This window comes from Falco biarmicus, chromosome Z (genome assembly GCF_023638135.1).
Source record: "Falco biarmicus isolate bFalBia1 chromosome Z, bFalBia1.pri, whole genome shotgun sequence".
In the NCBI taxonomy this organism is placed as follows: domain Eukaryota; kingdom Metazoa; phylum Chordata; class Aves; order Falconiformes; family Falconidae; genus Falco; species Falco biarmicus.
The window spans coordinates 66,427,981-66,444,310 of record NC_079311.1 but is presented as its reverse complement, the minus strand read 5'-3'; the positions used below and the strand labels follow the sequence as shown (position 1 = coordinate 66,444,310).

Below are 16,330 nucleotides of genomic sequence, written 5' to 3'. Positions count from 1 at the left end.
ATCTGCTTTATGACTGAATTTCTAAAACCACCTCAGGCAGATGCACTAAATAATAGTCACAGATTTCCAGGAGAAAATGCTAAAGCTAGGGTCATAAATCCATATTTAACTATATTACATATACCTAAATATGGATTTAAATCTTAACTTCAGAGTTCACTTCTGAAATTTTTTACTAAATTTATAAAGTAACTAATATATAAAGAGATTTTCAACTACATAAAAATAATTAAAAGCTTTTAGCAATATTTATATTGGGAAATAAGCAGCAAATTTACTCAAGTACTTTATGAAACTGTGGAATCCACATATACATCAGAGTAACCTCATAGCAATAAACTTAGTGGGTTGTTCTTTTACATTAATTCTTTTTTATTTTTAATAAAGTGGGAAACCATTTGTTTCTTGTTATTAACTAACTATATTCTGTATAAGCTTATGTTACTCTACAAAACACTCATTACCTTACAGCAAACCATTTGTTCAGCTGTTGCTAATAATCAGGCTTCTTAAAGGATTACTAGTAAAGCTTCAATACATGACGCTATTTTTGTATGACTGAGAAGTGAGTTTTATTAGCTCAGGCACAGCACCAAATTATTAGGACCATACGGCTTCCAGACCAGTATCATAATTATGGCCTCGAGCTAGCTCACTGCGTGGGCAAAACTTGCTCACATCTGTGTATGGAAATATTTCCCTATCTCCTTGACAAAAGAAGCACATCCTATACATTTCTGGGGTCTTCCGAGAGCAAGGCGGTCCCTGAAGAAAGTGTATAATGCTAGATTACCATTTTCAAGCAAAGTTCAGAAGGCAGACAGTTTTTAGTGAAGGAACTGGAATCTCCTGTTCATGTTGCTAGTGCTTTTGGGGTAGAAGATTGATGCCTTTTCCCCATCAGCCTGCAAAAGGCCAATGATACATCTCATCAGACAACAATGCACTGTTGAAGCTTAACCCAGTGTGGCCCTTGTGCCCCTAGACAGCTGCACGCTTCCAGCTGCAAACTTCCTCCTGCTGTCCAGTTACATGCAGCTGGAAGATGCTTCTCTGGTCCTCACCCCCCTTGCACTGGTCACTGAGTAAGGACTATCAACTTCTGTAAGATGTTGAGCAATAGCGTTTTCTTTAAATGATGCCCAGAATCTCTCCTCAGTGACATGAGAAGCTGTACAGGTTTTTATATAACAGCTACATCTTCAAATTTTTCAAAATGCACACAAGACCCTCTTGAGGCACATCATCTGTAAAAACCTGTTTTCACTTGCTTGAAATTTGGTATTTTAGGTGTATTCCTCATGCATAAATCCCAGTTGTTATTTACACTCAGCCCTCACATAAGCTCTAGAAGCAACTGTAAAACTATTTTTGCTGTGACAAGTTCTTGCAGTTGTGAGGACAAGCAATTGGAAACAAAATTCTTACTGTTTCCTTTGGACTAGACTTAATTAAGGATAGATAACTGTTGTGCTATTACCTCCGACTATACTAACCTGTCCATGTTCCGACAATTCCTGAGGGTGCACACTTTAATCTGTACTGAAACTAAGTGCTGAGATAATTCTGATAATGTATTTTCATAGAACATAACACAATAGACCTTTTTCTTCAGGTGCTCTCACCATACAAAGAACACCCAGATTTTGATTTCCATAAGCAACAAGACATAAAGACAACCTGAAAACCTGAATTTATTTTCTGAAACATGTCATCTCCCTTGCAAACATCTGCTTCTGTATATAAGATGGTTATCTTTGTACAAGAGTGTATGTTTGTGTATGTAACAGGAACATCTTTTGATTAATGTTCATTACTCTTCAGGAGACCTGGGTTCACTCCCTAAAGACCTTGACTATAAATGCTGCTTAGACAACACAATACCAGATAAAACCAAAGAACACATGGAGAGAGATAAAAGGATTAATGTTAATAATCGCATTTGTCTATTTTAATTTTTATATTAAGAAGTTTCTACTCAAAATGGACATGACTGTGGTGGAAACTGCCTAAGCATAAAGAATGGGGCAGTCCTCCCACCGAGAGTTTATAATCTAAGAATCAAATGTAGAAAAAAATGGTTGAAAGAAGGAAGTATTTAGGGGATCAGAATGCAAGGGAAGCATCAAAGATAACACGCAGGTCACAGTCTGTAAGGACCAAAGCTTGCCACCTGCCAAGCCCTTGTCAAGTACACCTGAAACAACTGGCAGATTTTGGGATGGAACTTGGAGAACAAGTGTTAGCTGCAGTTATTGCTGACCAGGGGCTTTTCTGGTCAGATGCACACAACAAAGTGTTAAAAGTGCCTCTGGAAGAAGAATATCGGCTGACTGAGGCTGCCAGCAGCAGCAGCAGAATGAAAGGAGAAATCTGCCTCCTAGCAAAAGAATGAGTCTGGTAAATTGGATGAAGCTAACAACAAAAACTCTGAAAGTGCAAGATGCTATATCGCATCTATAGTTTACTATCCAGATGCTGGCTGGACCTGTGGCACAGAACTGGATGCAGCACAGTGAAGTGTCTGTGCTCTACAGATACTTCCAATGTAATGCTGAAAAGAACAGGCAACTTCCAGGTCATGTTTTCACTTTTGCATGCCATAGGGAAAATAGTTCTTTTTTAACTCAGTATCACAGTGAAAGCTAGTTTGTAGAGTTGTTTCTTGGATGGATAAGCCTGTATCAGTGCTTAGTAATTATTACCACATTAGAAATAGTACCTTTTGATCATCCCATTTCAGATTGGTCACTTCTCAAAAGAGAGATGCTGCCTCTACAATATGTAACAGGACTCTGATCCCTATCATAAACAGACTTCACCTGTTCAAGTTGTGTGCATTAAGGGCAAGTGATAACATTCAACTGGGTGACAAAAAAGTACTTCACCAAGATGCGTGACACTGTACATAATTTTGGCTGGAAAAAGAAACCAGTGGCAGGGCAGCATCAACAGAAACTGTTCCAGTATTGCAGAAAATAAGAACCATCCACAGCTCCATGCCTTCTGCAGTTACCACCTGGGCAAAAACCATCTCTCCACTCTCAGCCTTTCCCCCAGGTAGGTCCACAAACGATTGTTAGGAGACAGCACTACCATATTCACGCCTGTAGATCATGCTCTGGGCTTGTGTAGCATCCGTACAGCTGCTCAGGGAACCAGATCACAGATGTGAATCACAAAAAAAGAAACCCAAACAAAAACTCCAACTAATCACATTTTGTGGCCAGGTCAGTTTTCTGTGCAATCCGTTTCCAAACCAGTTGATTGTGCAGTACACAAAACCACTGATAAAATACCAGGGCGAAGCAGTGGGAGATGGGAACAGGGAGCTCAAGTTTTAACACTGCTCTTAGGGCTTGGCTGTGCTGCTGACATTTGGTGTACTCTAGTGCACTGCTCTTCTCACATCATCCACCCCATACTGGAATATCAGCCAGAGGAATCCTCCCCCCATGTGTGTTTTAATTTTGGGCAGTGATACACGCCTGTGACCAGAATGGAAACTGCTATGGGTTTGGATTTCTGACTCCATAAAAGGAATGTTACTGTTTCTCTTTCTTTTTTACACCTCCCCAAAGAGTTGTTCTTGCGACCACTAGTTTCAGCAAGTTTTGTTCATAACTAAAATAGTACTTTTCCAGCTTGCCAAGTTCTGTAGGCTTTTCACAGAACTCTGATTGAAGTGACATGTTAACAGGTTGATCCATGAAATACTGATGTAAGAAAGCATCTTCTTGATATAAATACATAGGAAAAAATACTCTTAACACCCTGACTTAAGACAGAGACCTATATACATATGTAAACCTCCCACTTAGTCCAGCAGCTTAGTGAATTAATCACAAAACTGTTAGCTCTTCAAGAGCATCAGTGCTTCATTAACATTTGCAAAGCACTTTGAGACCTAGGTGAAAGGCTGCTGTACAGCTACAAACAGGGAAGGAAATCTCTAGCCAAACAAAACTCCTAGAAGAAGAATTATGCACAGATTTGGTTTCCCATTACAAACTTTTCCATGCAATCTGAACACCCTTCTGGAATGTGACAGTCTTGCCCAGGGCTTGGGATCCACACTAGGGTTGACTTGGAAATTCAACATAAGCTCCAGGGAGGACATTCAGAAAAGCTGATTCAAATGCAGGCAGTGGTTTCTGCCTCCTTAACACAAGAAAATCAAGCCGAGAAGATTTCAGGTGCTACTGATGGCTTGCTCTCATGTAAATGAAGCGGGGAAAGCCACAGGAAATATCTTAAAGGTGGCATGGAAGTATTAGGCCTCCCATGCATACAGAGCTGATTGTGGAGTGATCCTGCCTTTAGAATTTGAAAGCCACAGCTAAAGAGAAAGAAAAATCTTGCCCTTTTCCATATCATAAAATTTTCTTAAGAAAACTGAGAAGAAACTTTGTTTTCTTTCTCCAGAGATTTACTAACACTCTCTTTAGTTTTTAAACTATTTTCAGAGATGACCATAAACCCCAAGAATCTTTCCTGGAGGAGGATTAATGACTCCTTTGCAGAGGTGGTCACTCACAAGCTGGCCTGGGTTCACAGGGACAAAAAACTAACTGTGCAGATTACTAAAGTAAAAGGTCATTTCACTGCATTGGTGCATGACCACCTCTGAATAATCAAATATATTCTACCTGATGTGTTGTGTAGGTAACTGGGTGGAGCCAGCTGGACAAGATGACAGCTGAGGTCCCTTCCAACCTCAACCATTCTTGGATTCTGTGATTCTGTATCATTTTTTCATACAGCTATTATTGTAAAATCTTTGTATGTTATTGTAGTTACCTTTATAGCTAAGATTATTTACAGATAAAGGCCATGATCTCATTGCAATTACAGAGACACGGTGGGATAGCTCACATGACTGAAAAGCCACCATGGATGGCTATGTACTTTTTAGGAAAGACAGGGCAGCACGGAGAGGTTGTGGAGTTGCTCTTTCTGTGAGGAGCAACCACAATGTATCGAGCTGTCCCCAGGGGCGGATGCAGAATGAGTCCAGAGCTTACCAGTAGAAATTAAGGGGCAGGGCAACATGGGTGACACTGTTGTGGGTGTTTGCTACAGGCCACCTGATCAGGAAGAGGAAGTCAATGAGGCCTTCTACAGACAATTGGAGGCAGCCTCACAATCACAGTCCCTGGTTCTCATGGGGGACTTCCACCTCCCTGATATCTGCTGAAAAGACAACACAGCTAGGCTCACACAGTCCAGGAGGCTCCTGCAGAGCATTAGCGGTAACTTTTTGACACAGGTGACAGAGGAGCCAACAAGCAAGATAAGCTCCTGGACCTTGTATTCACAAAAGAGGATTGGTTGAGGATACGAAGGCTGGGGGCAGCCTTCGCTGCAGGGACCATGAGACAGTGGCGTTCAGGATCCTGTGTGAAGGAAGCAGGGCGATAAGTAGGACTACAGTCCTGGACTTCAGGAGAGCTAACTTTGGCCTCTTCAAGGACCTGCTTAGAGGATTCCCATGGGTTAGGGCCCTAGAAGGTAGGGGTGTACAAGAGCACTGGCTAATATTCAAGCATCACTTCCTCCAAACCCAAGATCAGTGCATCCCTATGAATAAGAAATCATGCAAAGGGGCAGGAGGCCTGCATGGATGAGCAAGGAGCTTCTGGCAAAACTCAGACAGAAGAAGGAAGTTCATGGGATGTGGAAAAGGGACAGGCCACTTGGGAGGAATATAGGGATATGGTGAGAACATACAGGGAGGTGACAAGGAAGGATAAGGTCCATTTGGAATTAAATCTGGTGAGGGAGGTCAAGGACAACAAGAAGGGCTTCTTCACGTACATCAGCAGGAAAAGCATGACTGGGGAAAATGTTGGCCTGCTGCTGAATGAGGTGGGAGCACCGGTGATGAAGGACACAGAGAAGGTGGAGTTACTGAATGCCTTCTTTGCTTCAGTCTCCACTGCCAAGGCCAGCCCTCAGGAATCCCAGACCCTGGCGGCAAGAGAGGAAATCTGGGAAAAGGAAGACATTCCCTTAGTCAAGAAGGATCATGTTAGAGATCACTTAAGAAAATTTAACACCCACAAATCCATGGGCCCCGATGGGATTCACTCTGGAGTGCTGAGGGAGCTGGCAGATGTTATTGCTAAGCCACTCTCCATCATCTTTGAAAGGTCATGGAGGACAGGAGACATGTCTGAGGACTAGAGGAAAGCCAATGTCACTCCAGCCTTCAAGAAGGTCAATGAGAAGAACCCAGGAAACTACAGGCCAGTCAGCCTCACCTCCATCCCTGGAAAGCTGATCGAATAGCTCATCCTGGAGGTCATATCAAAGCATGTGGAGGAAAAGGTCATCAGGAACAGCCAGCATGGATTCACCAAGGGCAAATCATGCCTGACCAACCTGACAGCCATCTATGATGGAATGACTGGCTGGGTAGAGAAGGGGAGAGCAGCAAATGTTGTCTACCTTGACTTCAGCAAGGCTTTTGGCACTGTGTACCATAACATCCTCATAGGTAAGCTCAGAAAGTGTGGCCTGGATGAGTGGACAGAAGGGATCTTACCAATGCACACAAATATCGTAAGGATGGGTGTCAAGAGGATGGAGCCAGGCTCTTCTCAGTAGTGCCCAGCAAAACGACAAGGGGCAATGGGCACAAACTGCAAGACAAGAAGTTCCAACAACTTTACTTTGAGGGTGACCAAGCACTGGAACAGGCTGCCCAGATAGGTTGTGGAGTCTCGCTCTCTGGAGACATTCAAAACCCACTCGGATGCAATTCTGTCATTTTAATGAAGTGGGACAAGAATCCTGGAAAGTGGGGAGGCAAAAGTTAAATAATCAAAATAATTACAGTAAAAATGTATTCTAGGGCTCTAACTCTGTATTATGTTCACTCCATTTTGTATTTTATAATGGGAAGATATTAAGAAAGAATGCAGTTCTATCTGGATGAGCAGCGCATAATTTTTTCAAGGGCAAAGGACCAGTCCAAGGGCTACATATCACAAAGGTTCCAGATCCAGGCTTCAACTCTTGAGGATTCTCTAAATAGGGTCAGGTTTCTCTATGAACCTTGGCTTGGATTGTGACACAAAACTACTGAAGCAACTGAGAAAAAGTATTATCTAGACCCCAGCACTATTTTTCAGAACTCTGCTAAAATCAGTCCTATGCCCAATATTTTCCAGCATTTTTCATTCTAAAATTGGTCAGGTTTTCTAGTCATACAACACTGCCAAGCCTTCTGCCTCTTGTGTGTAATTTGGCCATTTAATACCAGCCTGACCACAAATAAGTCTGAGATGCTCCTCTAAGCTTTCATTTGAATAAATTTGAAATGCATCTGTTATAAGTATGTGTAACTGGTTTCTTATCAGATCACAAGAGCAAGTTACATTTTCTGAAGCTACTACAGTCCCTGGATTGACTTCAAAAGAAGCAAGCAATCTAGATAAAAATCAGCACAGTTTTGTGAAATTACTTACATTATTTTCCTGATTCTTGTTATTTTGAAGAAGTGTGATGACACAATTGTGGATGAAGAAGGCAAGTGTCAGAACCCCTGTAAGCTGAGGGAACAGAATTCTAAACTCTAAGGGAGGAAAAAAAGTGTTAATAACTTCTTTGAAACAAACAGTGCCAAAAGGCAGAGGGCATACAGTACTGTGGAGTCAACTGCAGAAACACGAACCTCCACGTCGAAATGGGACAATCTGTTTTATCTTTGACCATAGGCAATGCAGATATTTAATCACAAAGTACAAAATGCAAGACGACAGTGATTACTATACAACACATGCCCAGCAAAATTTCTTGAGAGACCCCAACCATCAAAGATTATTAGGTTAATTTAGGATCTACACATACAAGCTTTTCTGCTTCTTAACAGTTTAGCTGGAAAGCATTTTTAAGGCAGTAATTGATTGTCCCTGAACAGGGAGATGGGGGGAAGGAATCATTTGCTTTATCAGAATCTTTCGTTGTTAAAATGTTACTCATGCTACCAGAGGAAAAATGACATCTGTAGATGTTTAAAAGATTCTGCTTATAAACCAGGGCATAAAGAAAGGCAGAGCAACTTCTTGTGTTATCATACACATTACTGCATCTATGAAAAAGGGGGTTTTATTGTCTCCATGGGAATAGCATTGCTCTGCTTCTTCTACTTTTAATACCCGAATTCACCAATGTGTAACATCATTACAGCACCATCTTTGTTGGTATCATACAATGATGTATGTACTCTTCAGCATGCTAACAGCAATTAGAGATCCCTGAGCTAGCTCAGCTTCTGGAAAGCATCCAGCCATATAGCAAAACACTCATCAGAGGCTCACAAACACTTACAGATCAAACCACAGAGAGCTTCACGCAAACATATTTAAACCAGACTTTTTTAAAGTGCTATAAAGTCAGCAAGGTGAACACACCCCAGGCAATCAATGAAAGGTTCATCCAGGCTGAGAGAATACGCCACCCCTAGGGCTGACTTCATTGCATCTTCAATACCTAATTAGCGTGATGCACTACTGATAAGAATTGGGAGTGCAAGAGACTTTTGGGCTTGTTTTCCATCTACTACTTCAATCTCACTAATAAAGCAAACCAACAGATTCAGAATCTCTTTCCGAACTGTCTCCCTCATCACTGCAACTATCAGTAGTAGCTGAATTTGTATGCATTAGCTGCAAGCTTTGCCTATCTCCTAGCAGAACCAGTGACACTGCCAAAATAATCAGACTACCAGGTGCTCCACTTAGTGACCTGTGGCACACGTGTCAAGCTATAATTCATTTTACACAAGGACTGCTTAATAGATCTTGGACTTGAACTTCAAGGTGTTTAAAACCTGATTTTGTAGACATAGGCTGGTTTCCACTTTATGTGGGTTTGTTAGTGAACCGTAGTTTGGGCAAATTTCGTCCTGCATTCTCAGGAAGACAGCGCAGATATGAGGCCATGTGAGCGCAGATATGAGGCCATGTGAACATTAAAGACTGTCTTCTGGGGCAATTCAGGTTAAAACCATGTTTCCATGCTTGCAACAGAGCAAGACCAAACGTGGTCTATCTACTGACTGAGCAGCACATGCTTGAGTATCACTTGTACTTACAGACAGCATTAAGCATAATGCTGTACAAAATAAATTAGGTCATTAATGCAGCTGCTAATCATCCAGTGCTTTGAAATCCAAATTTTTATACTGGAGACAAAAGCAGTTTGTTAGTCAAAAAAATGTGCCTAAAAGTAAATGCAATGATGGAGGAAAATAAATAGTATGGATAGCACTGTTTCAGAACTACTTACATCTATCTTTAAGTTTGTACTTACGCTGCAGTAGTCAGGATTGTTAGGGAATTACAGAGATAATCCAGTTCATTCTCAAAGCATCTGCTTTGGTCTTGCACGCAGTCATACTCAGCAAAAACTGCCTGGATTTGAAGACTCAGCCAGAAAGGACAAATACTTTTTCTTGGTGACACTACCAAGCTGCAGAAACTGTTTTATACAGCCTTTCACTTGTTTCTTGGCATTCAGATCTTGAAATAGGGTTCTGAATGCCTGACTGAGATTAGGAAGGAATGACCTTCAGCAGTTATGGGAAAATGAACAAACAGATTTGATGATTAGCTATGGGCTTGGGGGTGGAGAAGGGGAATACTGGATTTTGAGCATACCTCTGCCAAACATACACAGAATACACTAGCCTAGCTGTTTATTCTGCTTATTATTGTGTGAGATTAATTTCAGTTCAGCTAGACAGCTGAATCAACTCAAAGGCAGTGGTAGAAGATGACAAAGAATAAGTAACTGTGAGACCACTGCTATCGTGATGTGAACACACAAATCAGTTGAATTTCACATCAGTAACTTTACTCAACTAATTACTATCTGTAGTTTACTAACTGAGTTGTTACTCTTGTTGCCGCAATGCATTACCATGATGCCACAAACTGTATCAGGTTCTATTAGAAACACGGAACAACTCCAGTGTTCCTTTTTAAAAAAATCTCTATTCAAAAATCCGTCCTAGTGTTTTAAGGTATCCTTGTTTCCTTCTCCAATTCTACATTTTTGGACCTAACAACAGTCTGCAGCCCATGTGTAAAACTGTTAGTGCAGTGCTTATTGTAAATAGGAAACTAAAAATGCACAAACCTGCTAAAGAAACCCTAAGAAGGTATGTATCTCCGAGTGGCCTTAACTAAAGAAGTAAACTCTACAGAATCATAGAATCACAGAATCATAGAATGGTTTAGGTTGGAAGGGACCTTAAAGGTCAACCTAGTTCCAGTCCCCTTGCCAGGGGCAGGGACACCTTCCCACCAGACCAGGTTGCTCAAAGCCCCATCCAGCCTGGCCTTGAACACTCCCATGGACGGGGCAACCACAGCTTCTCTGGCCAGCCTGTTCAAGTGCCCCACTATCTTCACAGTGAAGAATTTATTCCTAATATCTAATTTAAATCAATCGTCCTTCAGTTTAAAGCCTTTGTCCATCACTACATGTCCTTGTAAAAACGTCCCTCTCCAGCTTTCTTGCAGGCCCCCTTTAGGTACTGGAAGGCTGCTATAAGGTCACCACAGAGCCTTCTCTTCTCCAAGCCGAACAAACCCAACTCTCTCAGCCTACTCCAGCCCTCTGATCATCTTTGTCCCCCTCCTCTGGACTCACTCCATGTCCTTCTTACGTTGAGGGCCCCAGAGCTGAATGCAGTACTCCAGGTGGAGTCTCACAACATCAGAGTAGAGGGGGAGAATCACCTCCCTTGACCTGCTGGTCACACTTCTTTTGATGCAGACCAGGATTTGGCTGGCTTTCTGGGCTGCAAGTTGTTCCTGGGCCATGCTGAGCTTCCTGTGCACCAGCACCCCTGAGCCCTTCTCCTCAGGGCTGCTCTCAATCCATTCTCCACCCAGCCTGTATATCGTGTACCCTGACCCAGGTGCACGACCTTGCACTTGGCCTTCCTGAACTTCATGAAGTTCACACAGGCCCACCTCTCCAGCCTGCCAAGGTCCCTCTGGATGGCATCCCTTCCTTCCAGCATGTCAACGGCACCACACAGCTTGGTGTCATCAGTGAATTGCTGAGGGTGCACTCAGTCCTGCTGGCCATGTTGCCAACAAATGTGTTGATGAGCACCGGTATCAATACTGATCTCTGAGGAGTGCCAGTCCTCACTGGTCTCCACTTGGACGTTGAGACATTGACTGCAACTCAATTTTGAGTGTGATCATCCAGCCAATTCCTTTTCCATCGAGTGGTCCATCCGTCAAATCCATGTCTCCAGTTTACAGACAAGAATGTTGTACAGGACAGTGTCAGATGCTTTGCATAAGTCCAGGCAGATGACATCAGTTGCTCTTCCCTCACCCACCAATGCTGTAACCCCATCACAGAAGGCCACCAAATCTGTCAGGCATGATTTGTCCTTAGTGAAGCCATGCTGACTGTCACCAATCACCTCCTTATTTTCCATGTGCCTTAGCACAGTTGCCAGGAGGATCCACTGCATGATCTTGCCAGGCACAGGGGTGAGACTGATGACTGTAGTTCCCCAGGTTCTCCTTATTTCCCCTTTTAAAAATGGGGTTTACGTTTCCCATTTTCCAGTTCATGGGAAACTCACCAGACTGCCATGACTTCTCAAACATGATGGACAGTGGCTTAGCCACCTCATCTGCCCATTCCCTCAGGACCTACGGATGCACCTCATCAGGTCCCATGGACTTGTGCGCCTCCAGGTTCCTTAGGTGGTCTCGAACCAGATCTTCTCCTACAATGGGTGGTTCTTCATTCTCCTAGTCTCTGCCTTTGCCTTCTGTGACTTAGGCAGTATGGCTAGACCACTTGCTGGCAAAGACTGAGGAAAAAAAGTCATTGAGTACCTCAGCCTTCTCCATGTCCTGGGTAACCAGGTCTCTCATTTCCTTCTGGAGAGGCCTCACATCTTCCCTCACCTTCCTTTTATCACCGAGATACTTATAGAAGCTTTTCTTGTTGCCCTTAGATATATATTTTTTTTTTGGTTTGGTTTGGTTTTTGTTTATGTATGTATTTTTATATATATATAAAGCACCTAACACCATATTGATAAACATACTTTGGAACCACTCTTGATGGCAGAGGCAAGAACAGGAGTCAGTCTGTTAGTACCTCAGCACTTCTGTTTCCAAGCAATTTAAAAAAAAAAAAAAAAAGCCCCAAGACTGCTGCCAGACTGCTTGGCTGGTGTTTAATTCTATCAGGGCTTTAGCTTTTCTAACGTGGTTTCTGGCTGCTCAGTTTCTCTGTATTCCTCACAGGCTACCTGTCCTTGTTTCCACCCCCTATAGGCTTCCTTTTTGTGTTTGACTAGTCCAGGAGCTCCTTGTTCATCCATGCAGGCCTCCTGGCATTTTTGCCCAATTTCCTCTTTGTTGATATGCGCAGCACCTGAGCTTGGAGGAGGTGATCCTTGAATATTAACCAGCTTTTCTTGGGCTGGAGAATCTAAGGCTGCTCCTATCTTTCTATAGAGGGTCTCATCTGCTCAGTCTTCCTGGTTGGGTGGCCTGTAGCAGACCCTCACTATAATGTCATTTGTCCCTGTCCTCCCTTTAATCATGACCCATAGCTCTTGGTTGGCTCCTCTTCCATCCCTAGGCAGAGATCCACGCCTCTCCTTGTCTCCCCTGCCTGTCCTTCCCAAAAGGCCTGTATCCTTCCATTCCAACATTCCAGTCACAGCAGCCATCCCAATATGTCTCTGTGATGCCAATAAGATCATAAGATCATCAAGAAGGACAAAATACTCTTTGTTTCTAAGAACAGAAGGAGTGATACAATTCAATAGCACAGAACACAGCTCCTTGGAGCTAAATGATTATATGAATCCTGGCTGTTGTAAAGCATGGGGAAAAAACTCGTTACACGCCTCCTAAAATAAGAAACTGATCTCTTTAAATTATCTATTCATGCAATACCAGTTTATGACTGTGACATCTCACAAAGTAATCTGTAACAGTAATTTGGAAAGAACAGCCACCAAAACAACATTCAAGAAAAGAAACATACTGGAGGGCTAATGGGTGTTTAAAGAAGAGCTATAATTATGGACTAAAACCTGAGATAGATTGGGGAAGCACAGGAAAATCGGTAGTTGTAAATTATGGTGAATGAGCCATTTAATTTAAGCCTGACATCCTTGTCACTTTGTCACAAGGTACCCTTCCTGAGCCTCTACATGCAACATCAGGCAGCATTTTCTCGTTTTATTTATGTCACAGAGATGTTAAAAGGTGAGAAAGTCATTCATTAATTGATTAAAAAAAAATAATCTTAAACCCATCGGTATAGGCTTCATTACTGCATTTTAATTACCTTACCTGGTACAAAAAAATCATTCTCTGCAAACCAGTTGTATTCTAAATGGATTCCCAGATAAGCAGCCTTTACAGTAACCAGAAAAACTAAGTAGATAACGGAAATTGTACCTGGAAAAGACAAGAGACAAACAAACACCATGAGGTAGTAGAAAGTATTTGTGCTGTGTTTTATTCCTGCTCCATCCAACTAGTTACCAGCAGCCCAAACACTTCGGGTTGGTATTCCTTCTTAAAAACACAAGCTAGGTCTAAATTTTCCTTTTCTTTATGTTATAGGTCAGACAGAAAGAATAATGTACTTGCACCCAGTGCAAGCTTTCGGCATATTTAATGTTCTCCAGATGCTGCAGTAGTGACAGTGGAAGAATTACCCTGTAAATCCTGCTGCTGTACAGGAAAGGATGTCTCTCAGCAGTAACAGATGAGTTCAAGCTTTAGCTGTCAAGATTTTGATCTAAACATGAGACAAGCACTGCATGAACTGCAGTACTGCAGCTATTACAACATCCATGCAGTCACTGACTTTTTGAACCAAATGGCCCAATGAGATATGAATGTTTACTGCAATTGTGAACTTCAAACTGGGAGCTGGAAGCTGATAATGACATTTGATCACTACTGATTTAAACCTTGTATAGATGATAACCTTGGATAACCTTGATCAAATAACACTGGATTTGCATTCCATCTCAATGATTCAGAGGTATCCAGCAATACTCTACACAGCTAGAGGACTACAGGTAAGATCACAGATGGGTATAAATGCCTTGCTGTGTCTGCACATGGGATGGACAGTGTATGATCTTGGCTCCTGTCATTTCAAACAGACAAGGCCAGAACAGTAACTACCTAAAAATTGAAGGAAACTGTGCAACAGTAATTAAGGCTACTATATGCAACCTTCCAGCCAACAATGCTGCTTGTCACCAGAGAACAGGCTGTAAGCAAAGACAAAGAAACAGCATTTTTGCAGTTTAGAATACAGATTCAGATAAGACATCATTTAATTGTAGCAGTATCTCCAAGATTAAAAAATTAACTGCAGAAATTACCATTTGATTATACAGAGCGTAGTCAAAGGCTTAGGAAGATGAAAGGTTCCGTGCTTAAGGATCAGCTTAACAGCTAAAATATTCTGTAGTCTCCTAATGATTTAGGTTTCTGTAGGTGTAAAGGTAGGTACAAGTTCTCTATTAAGATTTATTTCAGCACCTCAAAAATTGCCTTCCATTTTTTCTTGTCCTATTAACTTCAAGGTTTAAAAAAAATTAAACCAACTTTGCACAGCTTCTGAGTTACATTATAATCTGCTAAGTTATGAGAAATTTTGTATTTTAATATTCACGTTCTCTAAAAAAAAGTTGTCTACGATAATGTGCTTATTTCAAAAACACATACAGTTGTGGCTAGATCTCACTTGATGAAATATTTTCATATACCTAATTTATATGTAGGCTACATAAAAACTTTCCTTTTTACACAGGAGCACCATCACATGTGCTGTATTTTCATTAACTGGTTCCAGCAACAGCAGATCCAAGCCCTAATTAAGCATCACACTGGAACAAACAGGACAAACTACACCCTCAATTTCCTGTCCTCTACCTCCTTTACAATATTTCTCCATCTTTTTCAACCCATTCTGTGATCCCATCTCCTTTTTCCTTTCTCTCCATCATATGCTTCAATGCTATGCCCTCAGATACCCTTTGTGAATAACCCCACCCATCATCCATGTGCTTTATCCCCTTCACCAACCCCACCTGTATTGGTTTTCCATCTCAAGACATGGAAGCAAGGAGAAGTCACAACTTTTGTCTTTGTAGCACAGAATAGGCAAGGGTATTGGGAGCTGCGCAAAGCACAGCAGCAGATTACACTGACTGACTGATGCTGTAATTAATTAATCAATTGATTGGTAACAAATTACTTCAGGTCAGAAGCAACTAATTTTTGGAAGTAACTGCCTGTGTTGAAATGTCTACCAGATGAGGAAGGGTATGACTGACTGCTTGTGCCAAAGTACTATGCATCAAATACTGCACCATCTGGGAAAACCCGTTGTAAATATAGTGGAACTTGTTTTACAGGATTATCAAGGGAGAGAAGGAAAAAAAATAATTATCAGCCTGTTATCTGAAAGACTCGAGCAAAGCAGAGTAGAAAGCCTGTGGTGGTTAACAAACCAACCAACAAACCATTCCAAGGCACAATATGGGCTGCCAGCAAACTACTGAAGAGTGGCTGGAAGGCTGTCCCCCAGAAAAAGACGTGGGGGTGCTGGTTGACATCCAGCAGTGTGCCCATGAAGGCCAACAGCATCCTGGCTTGTATGGGAAACAGTGTGGCCAGCAGGACCAGGGCAGTGACCGTCCCCCTGCACTGGGCACTGGTGAGGCCACACCTCGAATCCTGTGTTCAGTGTTGGGCCCCTCACTTTAGCAGGGGCATCGAGGTGCTGGAGTGTGCACAGAGAAGGAAAATGAAGCTGGTGGAGGGTCTGCAGCACAGGTGTTATGAGAAGCAGCTGAGGGAACGGCTTGTTTAGCCTGCAGAAAGGGAAGCTGAGGAGAGACCTTATCACTCTGTACAATTACTGGAAAGGAGGTTTTAGCAAGGTGAGTGTTGCTCTCTTCTCCCATGTAACAAGCAACAGGACAAGAGGAAATGGCCTCAAGTTGCATCAGGGGAGGTTTAGATTTGGTATTAGGAATCCTAAGTTTCTTCACTGAAAGGGTGGTCAAGCATTGGAACAGGCTGCCCAGGGAAGTGGTTGAGTCCCCATCCCCGGAAGTACTTAAAAGACACGTAGATGTGGCACCTGGGGACATGGCTTAGTGGTGGACTTGACAGTCCTGGGTTAACAGTTGGGCTTGATGATCTTAAAGTTCTTTTCCAACTTAAATGATTCTACAATTCTACTCACTGAAGTAGCTTTCGCTGTTTTCTGTACATTTTAGCCACAATGAACC

The 16,330-nt window shown here is 42.2% G+C and overlaps 1 protein-coding gene across 11 annotated transcripts in view; it reads right to left on the bottom strand.

The window, feature by feature from the left end:
• Positions 1-16,330, bottom strand: part of SLC38A9 (solute carrier family 38 member 9) — a 54,049-nt gene that overhangs the window by 12,829 nt on the left and 24,890 nt on the right. For 10 of the 11 annotated variants that reach the window (XM_056324687.1, XM_056324686.1, XM_056324690.1 and 7 more), the window contains 2 exons: positions 13,359-13,466; positions 7,473-7,579 (listed from right to left, as the gene is read on the bottom strand). In XM_056324687.1, the coding sequence (XP_056180662.1) occupies positions 7,473-7,579; positions 13,359-13,466 (215 nt within the window). Of the gene's footprint in view, positions 1-793; positions 906-7,472; positions 7,580-13,358; positions 13,467-16,330 lie in introns of all 11 variants that reach the window. The other variant, XM_056324694.1, reaches the window with a different exon arrangement.